The sequence below is a fragment of the Trichechus manatus genome, unplaced genomic scaffold (assembly GCF_000243295.1).
Source record: "Trichechus manatus latirostris isolate Lorelei unplaced genomic scaffold, TriManLat1.0 scaffold00001, whole genome shotgun sequence".
Classification (NCBI taxonomy): Eukaryota; Metazoa; Chordata; class Mammalia; order Sirenia; family Trichechidae; genus Trichechus; species Trichechus manatus.
The window spans coordinates 31,501,530-31,528,025 of record NW_004443937.1 but is presented as its reverse complement, the minus strand read 5'-3'; the positions used below and the strand labels follow the sequence as shown (position 1 = coordinate 31,528,025).

Here is a 26,496-nt window from a genome sequence, read left to right as displayed (position 1 = left end):
ATCAGTGTAATCAAAAGCTTTTAATATGTTCTTGAGAACACTTTTGTGAAATAAATAAAAAATCAGAAAAACTGAAATGCTATCATTAGAAAAATGGATAAATTACTACCCATTCATACTATGGAATATCATAAAATAGTTGAAAAGAATGAGGAGATTATTATATGTGCTGTATTAGAAAGATACTTACCATATATTAGGTGAAGAACACAAAGTGAAAAAACAATATGCAGTGATCCCATTTTTCAAAAAAATAGGAGAGTGAGACAAACAGAAATGGATGTTGGCTTGTGTGTAGAAAACCCAATCTCCAAGAGTATGCCTAAGTGTTTTTCATGGTTCTTTCTCAGAGATGAGATTATAGTGGACTTTGACTTTTGGCATGTTTGGTTTTTTCTTTAAAGATGATCATATTTTCTTTTTAAAAAAAAAGTTATTTTGGTGAATGTCCAAACAGCCAAAGATACACCATTTCAGCAGTTTCTACAGGTACAATTCGGTGACATTGATTACATTCTTCAGGTTGTGCTGCCATTCTCACTATCCTTTTCCAAGTTATTCCACCACCTTATTTTAAACTCACTGCCCCCTAAGCTTTCCAGCCAGACTTTTGAGTAGTTATTGTCAATTTAATCTTATGTAATTCTTTAATTACACAATGCTCAAAGCAGGCATACTTTACTAATTAAGATAAGCTGTTTTTTTTGGTTCAAAGAAGACTTCAGGGGATGATGGTAGATATACAGACAAATGGAATAGAATTGAGAGCCCAGAGTTAAGCATACACATCTGTGGTCAGTTAATCTTCGACAAGGGTGCTAAGTCCATCAAATGGGGAAAAACAGCCTCTTTAATAAATGGTTCTGGGACAACTGGATTTCTATGTGCAAAAGAATGAAGATAGACCGGCACCTCACACCATATACAAAAACTAACTCAAAATGGATCAAGGATCTAAATATAAAAACTAACACCATATTTACTTTTATAATCAGAGAATAAGTATTGATGATATTTTAAAAATTCTTACTAAATGAAACTAACATAGCCCTAGAGTTAGAGATCCAGTAGAATAGTTTTATTGCATTATAGGTAAATTTTCTTTAAGATAAACATTTTCATATCACCTAGAAATGATATCGTAAGAGGCTTGTATGATATTTGGCAATTCAGAGTCTCTGGTTTTTGAACAGATCTGATATAAAGGCTACTTTTTGATCATTTAAAACTTGACTTTTTAAAAAAAATATTGTTGTTACATGCCGTTGAGTCGACTTTTGACTTATAAGCGACCCTGTGTGACAGAGTAGAACTGCCCTGTAGGGTTTTCGAGGCTGTAAACTTCACAGAAGCAGATCTCAAGGTCTTTGTCGCTCCTCGCTCCTCCTCGGAGGAGGTGGGTGGGTTCGAACTGCTGAGCATTTAACCATTGCACCACTGGGGCTCCTTTATATTACGTCAACTTCTCTTCTTTAACCATTTCCCTTTCTTACCTACAGCTTCGTAACGGGAGGAATCCTTTAGATCTCATTGCTCCAGGTTCCCGGCTAGAATGTCAAGCTTTCCAGGACTCTTTAAGCACTTGGATTGTTACTGTAGTAGAAAACATTGGGGGAAGACTGAAGCTGCGGTACGAAGGACTTCAAAGCTCTGACAATTTTGAACACTGGTTGTATTACTTGGATCCGTTTCTTCATCACATTGGTTGGGCCACTCAACAGGGATATGAGCTTCAGCCCCCATTAGGTGAAGAGTAATATACCATTTTTCTTTTAATTATTATATTTTTGTTATGTTATTAATAATATCTATGAGACTGGAAAATGCATTATCCTGTATATTCTGAAAGCCTTTGTTAGTTCACATAATAGAGATATTGCAAAAAAAAAATTACGTGGAGTTAAGTACCTATTTTTCTTTTGGTTTTATTGCTTTTATAATTTGCCACACATATTGATATACCTCACAGACTTCTGCCCCTACCTGTACTGACCCCTTGATAAAATTAAAGAAAAATTCTCTTGTTAGCATTCAGATAGGTATAGTAGTAGAACAGATTTGGGTTCACAGCAAATTATTGATTTAAAGAAATTCCAAAAATATGTAACTCGGGTTATTTTTTTAAATCAATTTGCATTATCATCATGGGTCCCAACTGGGATTTTGTGTTCTATTATTTTACGGACTACAGCAATCCTTACGATCTTGCTGTAAGGCGTTTTCACAAAACTCGGTCTCCGGGGCTCTGACCAGAGCAGACAGTACGAGGTTATGGCGCAGGTCCTTTGAGTGAAGATAGCTGTAAATGGACTCGAGCCCTTTCCTTTTCCCGGTGGAGAGTGACTATGTTTGCTTATGTGGGCGCTCTCAGAGAGCTTGAGAAGAGCGTAGGTTTTCTCATCATCTAAAGCATCCTGCCTTGTTTTGCTAAAGCCATCAGACATCTGAAAAAGGAAGCCGAGTGGCAAGAGATCGTGGCCAAAGTGAGAGAGGAAGAGGAAGAGCCATTACCGTCTTACTTATTTAAGGTCAGAACAAAACGTGATAGGCTGGTGTTTATCCCCTCACAGTAGAGTGAAGCAATGTGGGGAGAAGAGAGAAGTGAGAGTTCTGGGGCCTCTGGAGGAGGGAGGGGGCTTTCAGGCTGAAGTGATGGTCAGCTTTTTATTCCGCTAACAGTACCCGTAAAGCATTTTGAACCTTTTCCTTTCCACTCTTGACGACATAGCCGTAACTTGTTATAAAATAGATTTGTTTTTTCCTCCCCATCCCCCTTGTGTTCAAAATGTAGCGTGTAGGAGGACTTTCACAGACTTTTTCTGTGTGTTTTTTTTTTCCTGAAGAGTTTTTTCCAGAGAAGAAAATGACAGGATTAGATTATTTACCAGAAGCTGCACAGTTCAACCATTTTCATTAACTAGAGTCGTATTCAGCTATATCTGAGTATAAAATTATTGTGAAAATACTGTAGTTTTATCCCATCTTGGTGTTTGCATTTCAGGACAAACAAGTGATTGGCACTCATGCTTTCTCTGTAAACATGAAATTAGAAGCTGTGGACCCCTGGGCTCCTTTTGGGATCTCTCCTGCGACTGTTATTAAGGTAAAATGGGGACTAGGACCTGGGCACTAGCGGTGGGGTGCGTTCTTTAGGGCAGGCCTAGGAGCACATACCTGGAGGAGGTTTAACCAGCAGGTAGGCCACAGGATTTGAAAAATATGGAGGCCGGCAGTGTCATCAGTGTCCGACCCGGGGCAGGGCTCAGCTGAGCCTAGAGGAGCAGGCAGTAAGTGTCAGAAGATCTGGTGGTAGGACGGCTCCAGCCAGATAGTCTGGATTCAGACTTCCGTCTTTTAGAAGACTGACAAAAGGAAGGCAGTGTGTCCAGTCAGTAGTCACCATAAGAACTGGGCAGGTTGTCAAGGCCCAGATATTCAGTTACTAGAACTGAAGCATAAAGAAGTGGAGTTCAGTTTAGGGCTCGAGCAGAAGCCCATTTACTGACAGTAGAACCGAAGGTCAGAGTACACTTAGAGGAATCGTTGTCTGGAAGCTGTTGTCTGGCCTGTGGAGACTTAACTTTTCTTTACTTTGAGAGAAGATTGTTCTCAGAGCAAGGAGGGATGCTGAACTTGCAAGTGGGGTCAGAAGGCCATGTGTGGGGTCTTAGGGGATGTGGGGTGGTAAGGAGGCAGAAGAGGCTCATTATAACCCTCTCTTTGGCTTTTGAAGCTGGGCTCGGATGTGAAAAACGAACGGACTAGCATAGCCAACCAGTCACCAAGCTTAAACTAAATCTTTGGGTTTGAGTCCAGGTTCTGTTTCTTCCTGACCATGTAACCTTGGGCAAGCTATTTAACCTCTCTTTAAACTCAGTTTCTTTACCTGCAAAATGAGATTGATAATGGTACCTACATTATTAGATTGTTAAGAAGATTAAAATTAAATTAATAACATGAAAAGCATTTAATTAAAACAGTACCTGACACAGAGCTAACATTTATTGAGTGCTTAGTATTATTATTAGTACCCAGTGTAGTCATGAACTTTTGTAACCTGCCTGGCTATGCCAATGAAGAGACATATATTTACACACATGTACATAAAACGCTTTGTTTGTTTCATCTGTGAAATTCTCTGCACAGGTTTTTGATGAGAAGTACTTCCTGGTGGAAATGGATGATTTGCGACCAGAGACTCACGCCCGGCGGTCTTTTGTGTGCCACGGCGACAGTCCTGGTATTTTCCCCGTGCAGTGGAGTCTGAAGAATGGTTTACACATCAGCCCCCCTCCTGGTGCGTTTCTAGTTCTTGTCTGAATTGTCCATTGGGAACTCTTCCCTGAAACAAGATTTACCAGATGGAATTACCCGGCTCTTTTGTCCTCTCTTGCCTCATACCCCAGCCTACCACTAACATTTTTGGAGGCTGAGAAGTATAAGTGAAGACTCAGACTCCGTATACTTACATATTTAAAAGTTATATGTCAGGCTAAAACACTGTTACATAAAGTGGGTTCAATTCTCCTACCTTGACAAATACATCATCGTAAAACCTGAAATGCCAGCTTCAAGCCTGGAGTTCTGTGCTGGTTCTTTAGTTCATTCCATCTGGAGCCTCTTGGGAGGTCACAGGTGGGTGGGGTAGGATGCACAGTGCGTGTTGGGAGCTGGCTCATGAGAAGAGGCATTAGGGCCGGAGCTAGAGGCAGATTATTGATCCTTTTTAGGTTTCCTCACCTCATCATAGAAGGAGACCCTTCAGGCTTCAGAGGGAGGTTTATGGACAAGAGTAGGACTCAGAGAGGCTGTAAGTAGGGAGGTAATGGCTCCTTTTCCTGGTGTTTGCAATTTTGCAAAATATAATACTAGACCCTGTAGTCAAGGCTCTTAAATATAACTTAGTTGAGCTTCATTGAAATTTTTTATATTTTTTAACTTAAAAGTATCTGGAAAATTTAAAGTGTCAGATGTGTATCTGATTTTTGTATCAGCAAATCCGATCATTTGATTGACAATCCACGTACATTATATTATGAGGCTGTTGGTAAAGCACAGCTTCACTTTCTTAATGGTGCCTGCTGGACCACTGGGCTGGAAGGTGCTCTTTTGTGTTAACAGGGGGTCATAAACTGCAGGACCTTCTGCCTGCTAATTTAGCCTTCATGCATTGAGCAAACATTTACTGAGTGCTCACTGTGAGCCAGGCATTGGGCTTGTCACTGGGGAGACAAAAACGAGTATAACACAGTCTGTTCCTTCAAGGAGTGAGTAGGGGAAAACAGAACATCTCAGGCTCCTCCGTCAGTGAACAGAGCGGGGGCTGAGGGGGTGACACCTACAGGAGGAAGTTCTTGCTCTGCAGGAAGGCTCTGGACATCCATCCCAAGTTCTTTATCCTGCTTGCTGCCTTTATGTGAAAAGAAAAAACAGTCGTTAAAGATACTGAAGGTTTTAGCATTATGTAAGTGAAAAATCACAGATAATTTACTGTCAGGAATTGAGGTGGGGCCAGAGGGAGAACATGGTGCTAGTTTGAGCTGGGCAGGGAAGGTGATTGCAGGGGCTTTTTGGCTGCAGGGTGTCAGAGTCTTGAGTGGCCCACTCTGTGAGCACGTAAGCTCTGCAGGGCCAGAGCGCAGCTCAGACACAGTGGAGTGGGCCCAGCTCCTCACACACAGTAGTGCTGAGGAAGGGCGTCAGATCGGAGGTGTCTCTCTCAAGAACCTCACAGACTTAAGCCAAGAGTTAAACTCAAACCTTTTTCTGAAATGACTTCATGATTCAGGTTTTAAGAACACTGAGCTTCTATAGAACATGAATCTGAAAACAAAATGAACAGCCTTTCAGCTAAGAGAATTGTATCAACTCAAATGTTGAAGGAAATATCTTTATTAAAGAAAAATAGTTTTTGTTGATTAAAAAGTACTGTAGATTATTTACTACCTCTTTTCCTTCAAAGCCGAAGTCATAATAGAATTGATCATAAGACTGAATTTATACGTGTAAGTCAAATCCAGTTGTACTATCTAAAGTTGTTCTGGTAAATTGTCAGAAACTAACCATATAAAATATTGCTCAAAATAGGTACCTTGTTTGACACTTGAAAGTTTTAAAATTTATCCAGAGAATTTTGTTGTACTGTTATAGTTTGACCAGAGTTGCTCTATTTTATAAAACTATCAATGCTTTGGATTTATAGGGTGCCTTTCTCCCTCTAAGGAGCCCTGGTAATGCAGTGGTTAAGCACTGAGGTGCTAACCGAAAGGTCAGCAGTTCAAACCTACCTGGCTGCTTAGAAGGAGAAAAGACCTGGCAATCTGCTGCCGTAAAGATTACAGCCTTGGAAACCCTATGGGGCAGTTCTACTCTGTCCTATAGGCACGTGTGGTGTGAATCACTGTTCTTTCGTCCCATCTAGGCTACCCGAGCCAGGACTTTGACTGGGCCGACTACCTCAAACAGTGTGGTGCTGAAGCTGCTCCCCAGAGGTGCTTCCCTTCGGTGAGAGCCCCTGTCCCCTCACAGCCGCTGTCTTGGGCTGCTGGTGACCGTCGTGCTTCCCTTGCTTTTTATGAGCATTACGATTAAGTTCATCATTTCACTCAACCCAAAGTAGCACCTTATTGGTTATAATAAAATGGTTCAAAGAAGAGTGCATTTACTGTAAAAGTTAATCTGTTTTAAAAGTTTCTTATTAGCTGAAATCATATGAATTTGAAATTTTAGTTAAAATTATTGTTGATGGTTCAGTGATATGGAAAAATGTTGAAATATTAAGTGGAGAAAAAATGGTCCTATCCCTCTCCACTGTTCTCCCCTCCCACCCCCCACACTTTTCCCTTCCCATAAGTAACAACTTTCTCTTCTTCTCACTATAATTCTGGTATTTATACTTCTTCATTTTCTAAATAATATGCTGCTATGTTTTGAGTCATTAATTTTAGGTTGGTTCTGTATTGTGGTGAGAATTTAGCTATTTTACATTATCTTTCCCCTCTGCCTTAACTACCTCTCCTTCCTGTTAGAGTTCTATTACAATTTTTGGTTAGATCTAGATTGACTGTTTACATTATTATACGCATTCAAATATTATTCACAGCTGAGCACTATTTGATGGTTATGTTTCCTTTTTATGTGTCCTGAAGTTAATAATTGCTTTGCTTTTCATTTACGTAATTTTCTTTGAGTCGATTGTTAGTTCTTTCCACACGTCCCAGTAACCTCTCATTACTGTTTTCCACAGAGGCAAGCACATCAGGAATCTGTCGTTTCTCACATTTTTCTTAGAGACATCCCTTCTAGCCCCCTCCATTCCCTCTCTCTCTGGTCTGGTTGTTCTCTAGGCTTGTCATGTAGGTTTACTCCTGTGACTGTCCTTCACTGTCACCCGAGGAATTCCTTCTCCCCTTTCTTATGATTTGGGGTTCCTGTTTCATATATCTCATGGCCTCCTCTTTCTTGGTTTCTCCTTTGTTTTGGTGGATCCCATCTTTCAGTAGCTTTCTGTGACAGGACACAAGGGAGGTAAATGGCTTTATTCTACTAACTTGACTGATAGTTTGGCTCAGTATGGAAATTTTAGGTTGGAAGTTATTTTATTTCAAATTTTGAAAGCATTGATCTGCTTGCCAGTGTTGCTGTCGAGAAATTCAAAGCCATCTTTACTCTTTATCGTTTGTAGATCTACTTTCTTATTCTCCCTCCCTGGAAGGTTGTAGAACCTCTCTGTCACCATGTTCACAGTGACGAGTCTTGATGTGGGCCTGTTTTCATCCCGTGTGCTGGGTTCTCAGGGGGCACTGAGTGTCCCAGGCCTTCTATGCTGGGACATTTTCACGAATCACTTCTTTAATTTCCTTCCCTCCATTTCTTGCCTACCTTTCTGGAATGCCTGTTATTTGGATGTTGATCCTCTGGATCAAGCCTCTACTTCTTTTGTCTTTTTCCTCCTGTTTTGTTTCTTAGTCTTTTTGCTTTGCTTTCTGAAAGATTTCCTAAACTATCTTTCAACCCTTGTTTTGAGTTTTTGATAGCAGGTTTTTTATTTTCCAGAACTATTTTTTTCTGAATATTTCTGTATTTTTACTAGCATGCTGTTATTGTTTAAAGGATGCATTTGTTTTTCTTATCTCTCTGAGGATGTTAATGAAACACCTCCTCCCCTTTTAGGGGAGCCCCGGTGGCGCAGTGGTTAAGAGCTTGGCTGCTAACCAAAAGGTTGGCAGTTCAAATCCACCAGCTGCTCTTTGGAAACCCTATGGGGCAGTTCCACTCTGTCCTATAGGGTAGCTATGAGTCGACATCGACTTGACAGTAACGGGTTTGGGTTTTTTTTGCTTTCCCGTTTTAGGAAGTTTTCTTTTTGCATGATCTCTGCTTTCTCCAAGTTGCTTGTTTTGTCGGTTTTGGTTTTTAGCTTTCATAACCTTAGATGTCTGGTGATCCTTGGTTAAAGAACGGAGAACTTAACAACAACTAAAAGCTGACTGGAAACTCTGAGCATGTGGGCGGGGCTTGTCAACAGTGAACTTCCTTGTAGGGTGGGATTTGGTTGGCCGTTTGTTGGGGAAACCTAAATCCATATCTTTATGTGTTTCTCTTGGGCTGATCAGATTATCACAAGAAGCCTCTTCAGTCCCCTGCCTGGAGGGGAGAGGCCTGGCTGCTGGAGTTGTAGTGGCTAAGTAGGAGCTAAGGGCTGGGCAGCCCAGCATTCCGTATGTTAACCTCTGTTTTTGGTACTTCATGTATGCCCTCAACAGTTCCTCATGTCTCCTTGCCCAGGGATCTTGTGTTTTACCTCCTAGAGGATAAATTTCACCTACTGTAGTGGAGGGGAAGGGACAGTTGCCCTGGGGTGTGGGGTGGAGAAGTGATGGCATGATCTAAGTGCTTCCTAAATGTTTCAGTAAATCCTTACTCTGACTATTTCTCCTGCACCTCCAGTTTCCTAGGGCTTGGTACTGTCAGCTCTTACCTTTCCTCACTGCCAGCTTAGATTCACCTGTCTTTGATCGGCTAAGTTGGTTACTACCAGACTCTGCGATAAATTTTAGCTTATGAAATGTCATTATCTCCTGTTATATCTATCCGGTGGGTTTATGTCTTAAAAAAAACAAAAAAACAAGCAAAAAACTAGGTTGTCAGAAGAGAGAACAATCAGATACAGATCTTCATTTCTCCATCTTGATCCAGAAGCTGCAAACTTTTTAAACATACGTTTTAAAGGACCCTTTCTCCCTGTTCATAAGGATTATTTATCCTGAATGCCTTTCATGATACACATACAAGTAGACACTAGGCAGTTTATTGTAGAATAGGGCCCTTTAGGGAAGGGGAAGTGAACTAACAGTGGTTGAAAGCCACTTAATTCAGAGCACAGAGCCTTAGGAACCTTATTCCATTTAAACCTCATAACAGCCCAGTGAGATAGGTGTTTTCTACTTCATCTGACAGACGACTGAGGCAAAAAGAGGTTATACAGTTTGTCCAGGGTCCCATAGCTGACAATAATGCAGGCATATCTAAACTCAAAAACCATACTGCCTGTAACACCAAGGGAGACAGACATTTTTCCTTTGTTTCATTAAGAAACAAAACAAAATAAAACTATAACTTTAAAGTGTGAATTTCGTGTGTGAGACACTACTTGCAAAAGGTCTCCCAGCTGAGCGTGTGAGTTAATACTGAGTGTGTATCTCATCTGATTCGTTTACATTCTAGTCAGTTCCTGAGCATGAATTTAAGGAGAACATGAAGCTTGAGGCAGTGAACCCTCTTCTGCCCGAAGAAGTGTGCATTGCCACCATCACCGCAGTGAGAGGCGCCTACCTGTGGCTCCAGCTGGAAGGTAGGCGGCAGCCCCTCAAGAAGGCTTCCTGTGACCCCCTCCTTCGCTTTTCCTGTCTACTTCTGTAATGTGGCATGTTAAACTTACTGAGTTAGCTGAATAGGGGTCTTGTTAAGCGCCTTCTAATTTGCTATGCAAGATGCTAAGCTAAAAATTTATTTTCCTGCCCTTGATTTTCAAATTTTAGGAAATGAATGTGAATAAAAAGCCTTCACTAGAGATTCCCCTATTTTGTTGAAAGAGGAAGTACAAGTCGAACAGCATATATTTTGATGTGACCAGAATATATGCACATGAGCAATAGTACCTAGCTTATTCAAGAGATGATATTTTGGTTACCCCCAGACCAATAGAACCAAAAGTGTGTAAAGTAGAAATGATGTGTTATACTAAAAGTGATGGTCAGTGATTGGACAGGTTTGTGGACGGAAGCCGCTGTGTGAGTACTCCATGCTGCAGTGACTGCGTGTGGCCTGGCTTCCTTTCTGATCCTGCTGCCAAATGGCCAGACTCTGAGAGGGCATCTCCTGTTCCTGATTTGTAGAACTGGTATTTAATACAGATGTCAAGGACAATATTGGATGTACACTTTTATGCAGCCGCTGCTGAGCAACTTGCATGCATCACTGCCTGATTTGAATTCACTGGTCTACTTTCTGGCTTATTCCCGGAGGACCAGAACTAATGTTCTCATCAAGTAGAATGGTCACTTTTGCCTTTTGGTTTCCAGTTATTTCAAGGAATTGACTATGATGTTTGTTGACTGTCTGAATGATGCCAGTTCTGTAGTTTATTTGCTGTTCCCTGGCTAATGGTCACCCTGTATACTTACTACCCATTTAGGTCCTTGTATCAGTACTCTCGGGGGACACTTTACTGTTTTTCCTTCATACTTATCACACAAGAAAAAGTTAGACTTCTGTGTGAAAGGAAACTACTCGAGACTCTGTGTCTGTATTATTGCAGCGGTAGAATGTTGTCTCTGAAGTAGGTTATGAAGAAGTTGATTTGATTGTCTAAAAATATGTATATATTTATTTTTTAAAATTGCAACAGGTTCTAAGAAGCCCATACCTGAGTGTATTGTGAGTGTGGAGTCCATGGATATATTTCCTTTGGGCTGGTGTGAAACCAACGGCCACCCCCTCAGCGCTCCCCGCCGAGCACGAGGTATCCAGCTATTTCTCGGTCAGATGATTGATTGTTAAATAATTTGTTGTGTCGCTGCTACCACTTAGGATGAATCCAGACACTTCAGAGGAACAAAATGATGTTCTGGTTATCTTTTCCTACGTAGGAAATTATGTACTGCATCAAGCATTTATTATCTTACAGTTTCTGTGGGTCAGAAATCTGCGTGCAGCTTAGCTGGGTCCTTTGGATCCAGGACGCTCCCAAAGTGCAGTCAAGGCGTCAGGCAAGGCTGGGGTTATCTCCAGGCCCTACTAGGGGAGGCTTACTCAGGTGCTGCTGGCAAGAGTCAGTTCATCCTGAGTGTTGGACTGAGGGCCTCAGTTCCTCGCTAACTGTCGGCGGAGGCTTCCTACGGTTCCTTGCCATGTGGGCCTCTCCATAGGGCCCCTCACAGCATGGCAGCTGACTTCCCTTAGGGAGAGCAAGCGAGAGAGCAAGAGATGTTGAGCAAGATGCAAGCCTGAGTCTTTTGAAAATCTAATCTTGGAAGTGACGTCCCATCCCATAAAACAACTTTATTGAGATATAACTTACATACCATAAAATCTGCTCTTTTAAAGTATACAATTCAGTAGAGTTTCTAGTACATTCACAGAGTTGTGCAACCATTACCACTGTCTAATTTTAAAACATTTTCTACCACCCCAAGAAGAAACCCTGCATCCATTAGGAATCACCACCTTTCTCCTCCACTCCCCTCTCCTGTACTCCGAGGCAACCACTAATGTACTTCCTGCCTCTTTAGACTTGCCTGTTCTGGACGTTCGTATAGATGGAATCATACAGTGTGTAGTCTTTCGTGGCTGGCATCTTTCGCTTAGCATAATGTTTCAAGGCTCACCCATACTGTAGCATGTATCAGTACTTCGTTCCAACTGTGTTGGTTAGGAACGTGGGTAGGGCTCAGTTGGGCAGTTCGCACTCATGCGGTTGCATTCAGATGCCAGCAGGGACTCCTGTGAGCATACTGTACCTTTGGGCACCAAATTCAGCATGCATGCCATCCTCTGCTTCCCTTAAAGAAAACAAAAGGGGATCTTCCAGGCCCTATGAACATTGTATTAGTTTTTCTTTTGAATATTTATTCCTGCTTACAGAATATTCATAGCAGTGGACTGACCCAGGGAGCCTTGGAAATACTAGATTTGCTCTTTGTATAAAGACTCCTACCCAGAAAATGTGCTTAGTCTAGATATTCACACGCCACTAATTTATAGTACTCGCTAGTTAAATATGGAGTCCTGGGTGGCACAGACAGTTAAGCGCTAGATGATTAGCTAAAGGGTTAGCAGTGCGAACCCACCCAGAGGTGCCTTGGAAGACAGGCCTGGCCATCTGCTTCCAAAAGGTCCCAGCCTTGAAAACCCTATGGAGCAGTTCTACTCTGCACACAGGGAGTCACCGTGAGTTGGAATCAACTCGACAGCAACTAACAACAATAGTTAAATATATACAGAACTAGGTTTTAAATATGCTAATGTAAGCTTAATGCATATGTAACTTTTCCTTTGTATTGTTATTTTTCTTGGCATTTATACTTTTGTTTTCTTCCTACAGTATATAAACAGAGGAAAATTGCAGTGGTTCCACCAGAAAAACAGTAAGTAATGTAATAGTATGTTTGACATTTGAAAGTTAGAATATCTAGAAAGAGAAATAACTGTTTCAGAGAGTATATTTCTTCATCTGTTATTTTCTCAGATGGAAGCCTAATTCTTTAATTTTACTTTTGATAGTTTATACACTTCCCCTTACAGTGTATGCACTTTCTAAAATGTCATTATATACAAAAGGGTAAAATGCATTCGTCAGATGTTCCCCCAATTGAGTTTCCTTTTTCTTTTAGAGCCTGAAGGCATTTGAATAAAAGGGAAGAGAATAAAAGTCCCCATGCTGGTGTTTGTTAAGTGAAAGCAAAAGTTGTAAATCAGGATATGATTTGTCGCAGTGAAAAAAACTTGAGGTAGAAGACAGCAATCTAAAAGAGAAGACACGCGCAAAGGAGTGGCTTTGTGTCTCAGCATACCTCCACATGCCGCTCTGAGAAGCAGTTAATAAGTGGTGCCTTCAAACCTTAAAAATACGCAGGTTTCTGTATATACATGTGTGTGTTTAAACATTTGCGTTTTGATTTCTATATACTCTGTAGCTGCCTTTGTAGCTTTCTGAGTCATGAAACTGCCAACAGCAATGGACAGAAAGGCCAGAGTTCTCTCGGCCTAAATATGATAGAGAAGTTAGACCCTCTGCCGTCGAGTCAATTCCGACTCATGGCGACCCTATTGGACAGAGTAGAACTGCCCCGTAGGGTTTCCAAGGCTGTAATCTTTACAGAAGTAGACTGCTACATCTTTCTCCCACGGAGTGGCTAGTGGGTTCGAACTACCAACCTTTCGGCTAGCGCTTAACCACTAAGCCACCAGGGTTCCAAGAAGTTAGACAAAAAATTGACCAAAAAAACTGACCTTAGATTTTTCCTTGACTTATTTGTCCAGATTAATCCAAAGGATAGTCAGGAAGCATTCTTAAAAAAAAAAAAAAAAAAAAATTAGCCTTTTTTAGTCTCTGGTTTTCATAACATAATTTATTTTTAAAACTGATGGAAGAAGATGTTCCATTTTATGACTATTGAAAAAATGAATAGTTTACTTGTGGTTTAAGAATCCCACAAGAAAGACTATAAATATAAATTTATTGCTCACATGAATGAAAATAAAGTTCATTTGAACATGTAGTATCACAATACTGTCTACAGACTGTCTGTTGGCTCCTCAGACCCTGTATGTGGAGTAAGGAAGTACCTTCCATTATTATAGATTTTTCAATCTGTCATATTTCTTTTCTTCTTAGATTTGAAAAGAACTAGCCTTCGTGCTTTACTCACTTTGAGTATTATCTCACTATTCTGCTGTGTTTTCTTGACCCAGAATCCCATCCTCGAGGGCTGTCCATGAGGGCCTGAAGAATCAGGAGCTGAACTCCGCAGACTCAGGTATAAGCATATGTAATCTTACAGTAAAGAGCACCCGTGTTGTTAGGTGCCGCAGAGTCGATTCTCAACTCATAGTGACCCAGTGTGACAAAGTAGAATGCCCCATAGGGTTTTCTAGGCTGTAATCCTTACGGAGCAGATTGCCAGGTCTTTCTCCTGCAGAGCAGGTTGGGTGGGTTTGGACCACCAACCTTTCAGTTAGCAATCAAGTGCTTGACCGTTGTGCCACCGGGGCCCCTTAAAGAATTAAAACTGTCTGTACACAGTACAGGGGAAACTAGCACAACTTGTACAAGGAAAGGTCATGGAAGCCCCATAGACACATCCAAACTCCCTGAAGGACTGAATTGCTGGGCGGAGGGCTGTGGGGACCATGGTCTCGGGGAACATCTAGCTCAATTGGCATAACACAGTTTATAAAGACAGTGTTCTACATTCTACCTTGGTGAGTAGTGTCTGGGGTCTTAAAAGCCTGTGAGTGGCCATCTAAGATACTCCACTGGTCTCATCCCTTCGGGAGCAAGGGAGAATGAAGAGAACAGGATACGAGAAAAAGATTAGTCCGAAGGACTAATGGTCCACAGCTACCAAGGCCTGCACCGGACTGAGTCCAGTACAGCTAGATGGTGCCCGGCTACCATCACTGATTGCTCTGACCAGGATCACAACAGAGGGTTCTGGACAGAGCTGGAGAAGGATGTAGAACATAATTCTAACTCACAAAAAAAAAAGACCAGATTTACTGGCCTAAAGGAGACTGGAGAAACCCCGAGAGTATGGCCCCCAGACACCCTTTTAGCTCAGTGGTGAAGTTATCTCCGAGGTTCACCTTTCAGCCTGGGAGTGGACAGCCCTGTAAAACCAAATGGGACTAATGAGGTACAGTAGTCCAGTGACAAGGGCCAGAAGGCAGAAGGGGACAAGGAAGCTGGTGATAGGGAACCCAGGTTTGAGTAAGGATATTGTTGATGTGTTGTGAGATTGTTAACCATTGTCATAGGGCAACATGTGTAGTAACTGTTAAATGAGAAACTATTTTGTTCTGTAAGCCTTCATCTTTAGTGAGAATAGCAGCACAATTGGAAGAGCGTAGTCAATGTCACTGAACTGTGCATGTAGAAATTTTTGAAAAGGTGTATCTTTGGCTATGTATATTTTCACCAGAAAAAAAGGTTGAGAAGTTAGAGGGTTGACATGTTGTGGGGTTGTTAACCAATGTCATAAAACAGTATGTGTACTACTGTTTCATGAGAAACTATTTGTTCTGTAAGGCTTCACCTGAAGTACAATTAAAAAAAAAAAATTACAGTGTTAAGCAACATAATTTTCAGGCCATCTTTGCCAATAGAGTCAATTAAAGCCAATTGCTTTATTTTCATTTAGCTTCTGGCTACAGAACAGAATTAATGACAACTGATTTTAATAGCACATCCCAGTGTTTTCAGGAGGGTGCTCTGTTGATTAAATTCCACTTACTACTGAAAAAAAAAAAAAAAGAATTAAAACTGTCTAAGGTGCATTTAGTTTAACAGTCATCTCTAAGCTGATGTTTCTGTCCATTTGTAATAATCGTAGCTGTTCTTTACTGATCACCTATTGTGTGCCTGGGCTCTAGAAGTCCGTGTTGTCATCCCTGAGTTAGATAAAGAACTTGAGGCTTTCCAGGCAGTGCTCTTTCTGAAGCTGATGGTTGAGAGGAGGATGTTTATTTTCTTTAAACCCTTTTCATGACATACACAACTTTTTATGTATGTTTCACAATTAAGAAAAAGGCATTGGAAAAGCAGATTGTCCCAGGCATTGCCTGGTAAAGTGAGACAGGGAGCCTTGCTGGAGGCCCAAGGCATGGGCCCAGCGGTCTTGCCCTGGGACTTCTCTTGCCTTCCCCTTGCTGGTCGTGTAATGCTTAGCATCCTGGCTCAGGCAGTGAGATGAGCTCAGCGATAAGAATGAAGTAACTACAGCTATACACATCAACATGGGTGAATCTCATAAATATAATACTGAGCGAGAGATGCCAGACACCAGAGAGTACATACTGTGTGATCTCGTTTATCTGAAGTTCAAGAACAGGCAAAACTAATCTATGCTTTTACCTTTTGGGGGAAAGGGTGCTTCTGATAATACACTGTTTGTTGATCTGGGTGCTACTGACATCGTTGTATTCAGTTTGAAGATTTATCTGGCTGTGCACTGATGATTTGTAAACTTTCATAGATATATATATGTATATATGATATACTATACTTCAATAAAAATTCCCCCAAGTTGTAATGAATCTTTTTTAAAAAATTTCTGCAAAATGATGGTCCACATGTGCCAAATGTTTGAGATGGTTCAGCATAATCTAGAACTCTGTTTCAGATTTTGTTACTTTAAAATACCCTCTAGAGCATTGCCTACAATAGAACTCTCCATAATGATGGGAATGTTCTATATCCGCACTGTCCAATACAGCAGCCACTAGCCACACATAGCTATGGAGCACTTGATATCTGACTAGTGTAACTAAGAAGCTAAATTTTTTATTTAATTTTATTTACCTTTAAATTTAAACAGCCCTATGTGACTAGTAGGTCCCTGAGTGGTACAAGCAGTTTGCACTAGACTGCTAACCTAAAGACTGGTGATTCGAACCCACCCAGTGGTGCTGCAGAAGAAAGGCCTGGCAACCTACTTCTGTAAAGATTACAGCCAAGACCCTGTGGAGCAGTTCTACTCCGTAATACCTGACATCACCATGAGCTGGAATTGACTCAGTGGCAACAAGTTTTTTTATGTGACTAGTAGCTACCTTATTGGACAGTGTAGCTCTAGAGAAGGGAGAAGGAGGTAGTTCTTGAAGAAAGTACAGCATGGAGTTCTCTGATGAGCTCAGTGTTCAAAAGTACATTAGTATAAGGTCTACGTAGCCTGATGACAGAAGCCTGTAAGAAAGACAAAAGTTCAACGTAAGCAGAAGTTTATGAAAAATGCTATAGATAGTAAAGGCAAAGACATTTTAAAGCTGTGTTTGGAGGGGAAAAAAGGTATTGGGTAAAAATTGTAATGTTCTGAAGTGGTAGGGGAAAGCAGTCCTCAGTTATTATTTGCAAGGTTATCTACTTCTCTAACAAGGAGAGTGATCTAACTAGAAACAGGTTGAACAAGTAGAATTAAAGGTTACTTAAGCCCAAAGTCGTTGAGGAGAGGGGTCTCTAGGCTAGTTACACTCCAGAGCACTAGAAGAACTTAGAGACATGGTCACAGTACACTTGTAGCCCCCTGAGGAATCCCAGAGATAGGAGGGCGCCTGCAGCATCGAAGGCTGCCAACATATTACCTTGGTGGTTAGAAGGAGACAGACTGTAGTTCTGGATAATATTTGCCATCAGTCCCTAGAAATATTCCACAGTGGATTATTGAATAGTTGGTTTTTGAAGGCCGAGCAATCACTGATTGCCGGGAGCCATCATGGGTCCTTGAAGTAAATCCTCCACTTCCTTTATTGATAGACGTATAGGGCTCTGGAACAATGTAACATTAACCCAGGAGTTAATCGGGATGAAATTCAGGACATAATCTTGATTTCAGCAGAGTGATAAACCCTATAATAGAGTTATTGTAAGTATATTTCAAGGGCACTCTCAGACTTTATGTAATGGGTAGATATGGTTGGTTTTTTCCCAGTAATCCAACTTTGCAAACATGGAGTGGAAAATGACTCTGTTCTGAATATTTGTTTCTCTTCATTTCCCAGTTATGATTAACGGAAAATATTGCTGTCCAAAGATATACTTCAACCACCGTTGCTTCTCAGGGCCATATCTTAACAAAGGAAGAATCGCTGAGCTGCCTCAATGTGTGGGACCTGGGAACTGTGTTCTGGTCCTCAGAGAGGTAAGGTTCTGGCCTAGAACAAAAGAATGTGAGAAATTCACAACAGTCTCATAGACTCATTCATACAGGGATCCGCATGCTGTGTGACAACTCTAGGTTTTATCAGAAGTTACTAACTTTTCTCACGTATTAGACAGTGCACTGTGCATGTGATTGTCTTTACTGCCTAGGGGACATTGACCTAAGCGGTTCTTCACGTTACAGGGTCACCTCTGTCAGTATAGAAAGGTCTTCTGTCAGAAACCACATGAGAACACTACAGGAGGGAATGGGAGATAAGTCTAAGACCAAGAGGTGGTGGGGCATTAACCCAGGGCCATGATAAAGCTACACACCTGCTGGACTCGCAAAGCTTCCCAGCCAGTGGGCTGTACTGAGGGTAACGATGTGAGGAAGACCTCAGGGTGGCAAGGCAGGGTCTGGGGCAGCCAGAGCTTCTGGGCCAGACTGCAGCCACAGGGAGGCTCAGCCGTCTACGCAGTGTCCCAAGCAACTATAATTGACTGTGTGTACCGTGACTGGAAAAGGCCTTGGAATCATGTGCTGGAGTAACTGGAAATCCATGGTGCCTGTTTCTTTCTTACGATGCTGTTTTGAATGCTTATTTAAGAGGGGCTCAAGTTATCTTATTTGCATCTTTGGGCAGCTGTTATATCTTTGTTATTATTAGTTTGTTAATATTTGTTAACTAAAATGACTAGAATGAATGAATCTCCTAAGTAGCCCTAACATTCTAACAGTTGGCAAGAGTGCTGTGGTTCTAATGGTCTTTTTCTCTCCTTCCCAACCCGTATGTCTGCTTTAAAAACGGAGCTCAGGTCCTCACTTTACTTATCAATGCAGCCTACAAACCCAGTCGCGTCCTTCGGGAGCTGCAGCTGGACAAGGACTCTGTGTGGCATGGATGTGGGGAAGTCCTAAAAGCCAAGTGAGTGGGCTACTCTCCTCTGTATTCTTACTCGTCTTTAACAGGTTACAGAATCTGTTCTCCTGTGGGTAATACTAGAATACTTACATTCTCTAGGGCAGTGCTTCTTCATTTAGCTGTGATGAAGGACCAGGTTTCTTTTCTTTTGTAAATTTTCATCCTGTTGTGGACCAATACTTCGATAAAATATGCTAAAAATGAATTCTAGAAATATGAAATGCAAAATACAAGCATGATTTTTTATTAGATTCAAGAGACATAAAATTACTCTTCCATATTACAATGGAAGTTGGTAATCATTCACTCTTGCTTTCTAACCTGATAGTGTCAGACAGACAGATGCCGGTTGCTAGGCTGGGGGTCTGTGAACCCCACCCTGAGGCAGGCTGCCCTAGGGTAAAGAAAAACGCAATGAAGAGGCACCTTTCTTTCAGTAATAGCTAGTGGAGAAGTTACTGTTTGAAAACCTTAACTTTAGGAACAGAAAGCAGGAACCTTATTTTGCTAATTTCTATTCTTTATTTGTCACAGTTTAGCAGATTATAAATTTGACTTGCATAAATGATTGTTTTTCAGGTCCTCAAACTGAAAAACAAAGAGCTTTTCAGGTCTATTAATATGCATGGTTTTTCTCTGAGTAATCACTAGCCCAGTAAACTTGGCATTTGATTTCTTCCAATGACAGATACAAAGGAAAGAGTTATCGGGCTACCGTTGAGATAGTGAAAACAGCCGATCGGGTGACTGAATTCTGCCGGCAAACCTGTATCAAACTGGAATGCTGTCCTAACCTCTTCGGGCCGCGGATGGTTCTAGATAAATGTTCTGAGAACTGCTCTGTACTCACAAAGACCAAATACAGTGAGTCATGCTTTTTAAATTTGTTAACTGTAGCAGCTGACCATACCTTACATCCTGGAAATTTTTGTTATTTTGCACATATTCATATATAGCAGAGTTTGGCAAACTTTTCCCTAAAGGGCTAGATAATAAATGTTAGGCTTTGGGCCATATGGTCTCTGTTGCATAGTCTTTGTTTTATTATTTTTTTTTAACAAAACTTTAAAATTAAAAAATAAAAATAAAAAAAAAATTTTTAGCTTGAGGGCCATACAAAAACAGGCCACAGGCCCTAGTTTGTCCGCTTCTATATATAACCTGTATATATAATGTCTGTAACATCTAATAGGCTATGTATATTCATTCATACATTTGGCAGGTATTTATTACCTGCCCATTGTGAGCTACCGTTGTTCTAGCAGTGGGATACAGCAGTAAAGAAAACAAAATCCCTGTCCTCATGGAGCATACATTCTAATGTAGGAAACAGATAAGAAACCAGTGAACAAATGTAGAGAGATCAGTACTCTGGAGAAAAATGAAGCAAGGTGAGGCAGCAGAGTGGGAAAGCGAGGGAGGGCCAGGAGGCGGGGTGCTGCTCATACGTGTAGTCAGAGAAGTCTTCCTGACAGGTAACAACCTGAAGGAAGCAGTAGGGCCAGCCGTGCAGCCCTCTGGGTGCAAGTGTTGTGGGTAGGGGGCAGCAAGGGCACAGCCTGAGGCGGGAGTGTGCTTGGTGTCTGTAAGGAGCCGCAAAGGAGCTAGGGTGGCTAGGGAGGCGTAAATAGTAGGAGAGGGGAGGTAGTTGCTTAACCCCACTCCGAACTGTCCTAACAATACCTGTTCGTCTTATTGTTTATCTTCTCCTTTGTGAAACCTCAAAAGGAAAAAAAATTTAGGCATATAGAATGACGTTTCTAATATGGAGCCTTGTCAAAGCCTTGTCACCCAGAAACTGAATTCTGATCCTATCCTTTTCTTGAATCCTACAAGTCCTGATGTCACCTGGAAGAATGTATCCAGAAGGGGATTTAACCTTGTTAAATCTCAAAGATTTCATTTAGAGATCTCTAATTCTTTGCTTCTTAAAACTTTATCTTGCCTGTGATCACCTGAGGGTCTTGTTGAAATGGCGGTTCTGATTCATCAGGTTTGTGGGGGCCTGGGGCCTGAGGGTCTGCATTGCCACTAAGCTCCCAGATGCTGATGATGCTGCTGATCCAAGATCCACACTTTGAGTAGCAGGGTCCTCTTTCACATGATGAGATTTCTAATCAGTATTTGAATTAAAAAATCATGTAAGAGTTAACCCTCTAGTTTCTGTTTATATTTATTGGATTGTAAATTCCCAAGGACAGGGATCGTCTTCGCTCATTATTTTATCACATTCAGCATTTAGTTTAGCAAATTGCAGTTATTAAGAGCAAAAGTACAATATACTATTCATATAAGTACCTAAATAAGTACACCACTTTGAGCCTTTGAAAGATGTGTGGATTTTATTATGTTTTTTGTCTGAATTTATTTTTCACAATGGTATAGTCCAAATTAGCCTAGATTTTAGGAAAGAGAGCCTTTATAATTTTTCTCAATTATTTGAGTTATTTGAATGATGTCAAACAGATTTACATCCTTAGAATTTTCTTTTGCAGGAAATTATATTTTGATACTATTTTAATACATAACTCAGAGCTAGACTATATGTGTTTCATTTTTGTAATTCTCTCCATTCCTAAAATTTATATGAAAATGCAAATGATCTAGAATAGCCAAAACAATCTTGAAAAAGAAGAATAAAGTTGGAAGATTTATTCTGTTTGATTTCAAGGTTTACCATAAATCTACAATAATCAAAATAAGGTGGTATTTATGAAAGGATAGTCAGATAAAGCAATGGAACAGAATAGAGAGTCCAGAAATATAGCCACACTTATATGGTTAAGTGATTTTCAACAAGGGGGTCAAAGAAATTTGGTGGGAAAAGGGAATCTTTTCAGCAAATGGCACTGGTACAACTGGATATCCAAATTGAAACAACAAAACCAAAAAACCTTGGCTCTACCTTACCCTGTCTAAAAAAATTCATTCTAGATGGATCATGGCCTAATGTAAAAGTGAAAACTATAAGACTTCTAGAAGAAAACAAAGACAATATCCTCAAGTTCTTGGGGTAGCAAATATTCCTTAGATAAGACACAAAAATACACTAACCAAAAAGGAAAAAAACGAGTAAATTAAACATCATCAAAATTTAAAAAAACTTCTGCTTGTAAGATGATACTGTTTAAAAAAGAGAGAAAGACCAGACACACAGACTTGGAGAAAATATGCTCAACACATACATCTAACAAGCAACGCTCACAACTCAATAATAAAAAGAGTAACAGAACGTTCAGGAATTAGATAGTGGTGATAGTTGCCGAGCTTAGTGAGTGTACTCAAAACCACTGCATTGTACATCAGATGTAGACATAAAATCGTTAATCTATGTCTACATAAAATTTTATGTGAACTATATCTAAAAAAACAAAAATAACAAAAAGAAATGAAGCCATTTTGAAAAATTAGTCAGACTTGAATAAAGTATACAGATATACAAACGGCCAGTGAGCACATGAAAAGGTAGCATCATTAGTGATCAGGGAAATGCAACTTAAAATCATAATGAAAAATACTATACCCACTAGAATAACTAAAATGAGAAAGACCGGCAGTCCCATGTGTTGGCAAAGATATAGAGCAACTAGGTCTCTCATATATTGCTGGAGTGTAAAATCATATAACCATTTTGGAAAACTGGCAGTTTCTTTAAAAGTTAACCATACATCTACCCTATGATCTAGTAATTCCATTTCTAGGTATTCATCCAAGGGAAGTGAAAACAGGTCCACAAAAAAGCCTTGTACGAGAATGTTTATTACAGCTTCATTAACAGTCAACACCTGGAAACAGCCCAGGTGCTCATCAACAGGACAGTGGATAAACTGGCACATTCGTACCATGAAATACTACCCCTCAGTAAAAAGGAATGAACTCCTGATACACACAACAGCACAGGTGAAGCTCAGAAACATTATGCTGAGTGAAAGAAGCCGTACCTACGAGTACCTCCTGTGTGGTTCCACAGATGAGGCAAGACCAATCTGTGGTGACAAAAATGAGAATAGTGGTTGCTTCTGGTGAGGGGGAGTGACTGACTGGGAAGGGGCATGAGGGGACTTTCTAAGTTGATGGAAATGTTCTCTGTCTGGACAGGGGAGGATTCCTTGGATTTATGTGTTTGCCAGCACTAATCAAACTCTACACTTAAGATCTGTTCATTCCACTGTATAGAGTTTAGGCCTCAATAAAATTCAGTACGCCAGTTTTTCTGCTGTGCCAGTAGAGTCGCTTGTGGTTTTGAGATGCATGAAAATAATAAAGCGACTTCATTTTTCTTTGTCATCCACATTTAGCACACTATTACGGAAAGAAGAAAAATAAAAGAATCGGGAGGCCGCCTGGTGGGCATAGTAATTTAGCGTGTGTCCTGAAGAAAGCCAGTAAGAGGAGAAAGAGACGGAAGAATGTTTTTGTTCATAAGAAGAAACACTCGTCAACATCTGTTGATAATACCCCAGCGGGCTCTCCCCAGGTATGATCTGTGTAGACCTGTACTGTCTAGATGCCAGGTGCCCACTGCTTTACAATGTGGACAGAGACAGAATACCTGCAGGTCTTTCTAATTCAGATCTCTAGCCAGTGGGAGATGATTCGTGGCTCAGGAACTGCATTTCAATGAGACTTCTCTCCTTTTCCTCCAGGGAAGTGGGGGTGAAGATGAGGATGACCCAGATGAAGGGGATGATGATTCCCTCAGTGAGGGCAGTATATCTGAGCAGCAGGACGAGCTACAGGAAGAGTCCGAAATGTCAGAGAAGAAGTCATGCTCCTCCTCTCCCACTCAGAGTGAGATATCCACGTCGCTGCCTCCAGACAGCGACAGGAGGAAAAGGGAGCTGCGCACTTTTTCCTTCTCTGATGATGAGAATAAACCTCCTTCGCCAAAGGTACCCACTGTAAAGATAGGCTTTTCCGTTTTCCCCTTCTAGAATCTAATTGTTAGTGATGGTGGCATTCCACTGCTTTCAATACGGGCTTAAGTGGAATTTCCTGGGTCGCTCTTAAAGTTATTCCAAATGCAGTGACTTACTTGTGTGTGAAGGGTTATATGGAGATCATGGGGAGTGGCTGCTTGTTTGAAGTTAAAAAAAAAAAAAAAAAAGTCACTGCTAGCTTGTTTGTGGGCTGTCATTGCATTTAGGGAAAACTGCTTTTTAAAAAAAATATTTTTCATTATATATATGGTTTTTTAGAAATACATTACTTATTCTTTTCATTCTAGTTAGGCCATTTTTTAGTATATTTCCTATGTTCCTGTGTGTACATTATATAATATGTGTATATACACACACTAGAAGAATGGCAGTTAAGTTACAGTTTATATATGGTTTGCTTTTTAAAAAGGGCCTGTGAAGAGAAGCAACAAATGACTTCTCCCGACAATGTATAGTTAGGCCATCTCTCACGGAAGTACCAGCCTGTTCACTTCAGCACCCTACCAGAGAGTTGAAATAGACCAGGGAACAAATGAGAGATTTAAAAAGTACTTTTCTCTTTTAAATTGTCTAAATTATTTGTGCTAAAACCTTGAGATAAATTCTTTCCCATTGGTATTTTTCATTATAAAAGACCCAACACTTCCTGAGTACTTAATGTGTGTGAGCCTCTTCCCTCCTTGCCGGGAGAAATCATGGCCTAAAACCATTTTAAATACCAACTTGAAGGATTAACAAATTTATATAGAGAGATGTTTGTAGAATAAAATAGCTTTTATACCATTTGGTTTCGTTGTGGGGAATGAAGGAAATAAGAATTGAAGTTGCTGAAAGGCTTCAGCTGGACAGTAACCCCCTGAAGTGGAGCGTGGCGGATGTCGTGCGGTTCATCAGATCCACTGACTGTGCTCCACTAGCAAGAATATTCCTAGACCAGGTAAGGTTGGACACCTTTAATTCTCAGTAATATGTCTCTTCAGCAAAGGACTACAGGTGTAATAGTAGTCAATGACTTATTTACAAGTCTTAGGAAAAACATTTCAATACAAAAGAAAAAAATGAGTTCCCGTTTCAGGGAACTCTATAGTTGAAGCAGATTATCATTACAGTCCCATTTTTTAATAAGAATTTGACTCCATCCCCCAAATATTTAAATGTCTTAAAATCAGATACACTATGCTTATTGTCCTGATCTATTCCAAAATAATAATTTGCTTTTTTTAAAAAAATATTAACGTCTGCAGTGGGTTAGGCTCTCGTGCTCAATTTTAAGGCAAGTTTTCTGAAACAAATGGTCTTGCACGCTTAAATATTGAAATAAACTTTGTTTTGATAATTGGGGAGGTTCAAAACTGTACATCTTTGAAGAACTTAGTGTTAGGCTTTCATGGATGTTATAGAGTAGGAAAACGCTGAGGCTTATGGTTAGTATTTTCTCTTGGATTTACAAAGAGCCCTCTAAAAAGATCTTTCTTTTGGCACGATTAATTGCCAGTTACAGGGCTAATTAGCTTACTACATTTCTGCAGAGAAGAAACTGTGTAGAATGGATTCTTATCCTTGGTAAAACTTTATTGTTAATTCTGAAGACTCTCTAGAATGGAGCACTAGGAGAGGCCTCTGAAAGGGAATGTGTAGCACTTGTTTAAAGGGAAAAAGTAATAAAGCACAGGGACTCAGATTTTGACAAAGCCAAAGTGAACTGGGATTGTCATGACTGAGCTGCCATTCATGTGCACATCATAGATAATTTGTATTTTATGCCTTAACAGGAGATTGATGGGCAGGCCCTGTTGCTTCTTACCCTTCCCACTGTTCAGGAGTGCATGGAGTTAAAATTGGGCCCCGCCATTAAACTTTGCCATCACATAGAGAGGATCAAGTTTGCTTTTTATGAGCAGTTTGCCAACTGAGAAGGACAACCAAAGTGAACTGGATCTTTGAAGCACAAATGCAGCGAATCCTTCACCCCGCTCTAGAAGTGGAGCTGAAATGGTCCTGGGCTCTGGGCCCTGCAGGTGTCGCTTGCTCTCTTTGCACTTTCAGGGAAGGAGGACCCACACTGAGGAAGCAAAAACTGTGCACAGAAGTGGCTCTTCTGCCAGCGGAGATGTGGGCATCTATCGTTCAGCAGATTGCAGTTTTGAAAAAATAAAGCCTATGAGGAAAAGACTCATATAAGAAGAATAAGCATTTCCAGTGGTGTGGGCTGAAAACGAAGAAGACTCTAGGCTGGAAAGCACCCTTCTGGTTGTTTTCTTTTCATCCTGTTCCTTCCCATTGTAGATTGAACTTTGTTCTCTGCTTTCTCTTGCTTGGAAAGAGAGGACGTAGCTTTAAGACAGCACTGATCTGGGACTGTGCCTGAGGCACATCAGTGCTTCGTTGTCATTGTGTTTTTAAGCTTTTTAAATTAAAACAGTTCATTTTGGGGATGATTATGTGGCTCGAGGGTTTTGAATGTACAGTCACACTTTGATCGTCTTAAAATTAATTCCTGGGAGTTCCTTTGTTGACTACCTCTGTTGATAATTGAGCTTACAGCCTTTGTATGAGGCTTTTTGTGTGATGCCAATTTTAAGCTACATGAATGCTAAAATTATGACAGAAGTTGGAGGAAAAAAACAGTTTTCTTACTTTATGTGGGCACTTAACACCAATTCCTGAACTGACTTAATCTAAGAGCTCTACTGTTTTTCTTCCATCTTCACTC

At 40.6% G+C, this 26,496-nt stretch overlaps 1 protein-coding gene across 1 annotated transcript in view; it reads left to right on the top strand.

Annotated features, from left to right (window-relative positions):
• SFMBT1 (Scm like with four mbt domains 1) overlaps positions 1-26,221 on the top strand; it is a 74,902-nt gene extending 48,681 nt beyond the window's left edge. The window contains exons 6-21 of the mRNA XM_004368612.2: positions 1,500-1,746; positions 2,434-2,528; positions 3,002-3,103; positions 4,147-4,297; positions 6,422-6,504; positions 9,727-9,853; positions 10,910-11,023; positions 12,605-12,647; positions 13,975-14,039; positions 17,779-17,918; positions 18,737-18,846; positions 19,532-19,707; positions 23,142-23,320; positions 23,490-23,735; positions 24,592-24,720; positions 25,556-26,221. Coding sequence (XP_004368669.1) covers positions 1,500-1,746; positions 2,434-2,528; positions 3,002-3,103; positions 4,147-4,297; positions 6,422-6,504; positions 9,727-9,853; positions 10,910-11,023; positions 12,605-12,647; positions 13,975-14,039; positions 17,779-17,918; positions 18,737-18,846; positions 19,532-19,707; positions 23,142-23,320; positions 23,490-23,735; positions 24,592-24,720; positions 25,556-25,696 — 2,148 coding nt within the window. The 3' untranslated portion in view covers positions 25,697-26,221. The remainder of the gene's footprint in view (positions 1-1,499; positions 1,747-2,433; positions 2,529-3,001; positions 3,104-4,146; positions 4,298-6,421; positions 6,505-9,726; positions 9,854-10,909; positions 11,024-12,604; positions 12,648-13,974; positions 14,040-17,778; positions 17,919-18,736; positions 18,847-19,531; positions 19,708-23,141; positions 23,321-23,489; positions 23,736-24,591; positions 24,721-25,555) is intronic.
• Positions 26,222-26,496: the final 275 nt, after the last annotated feature.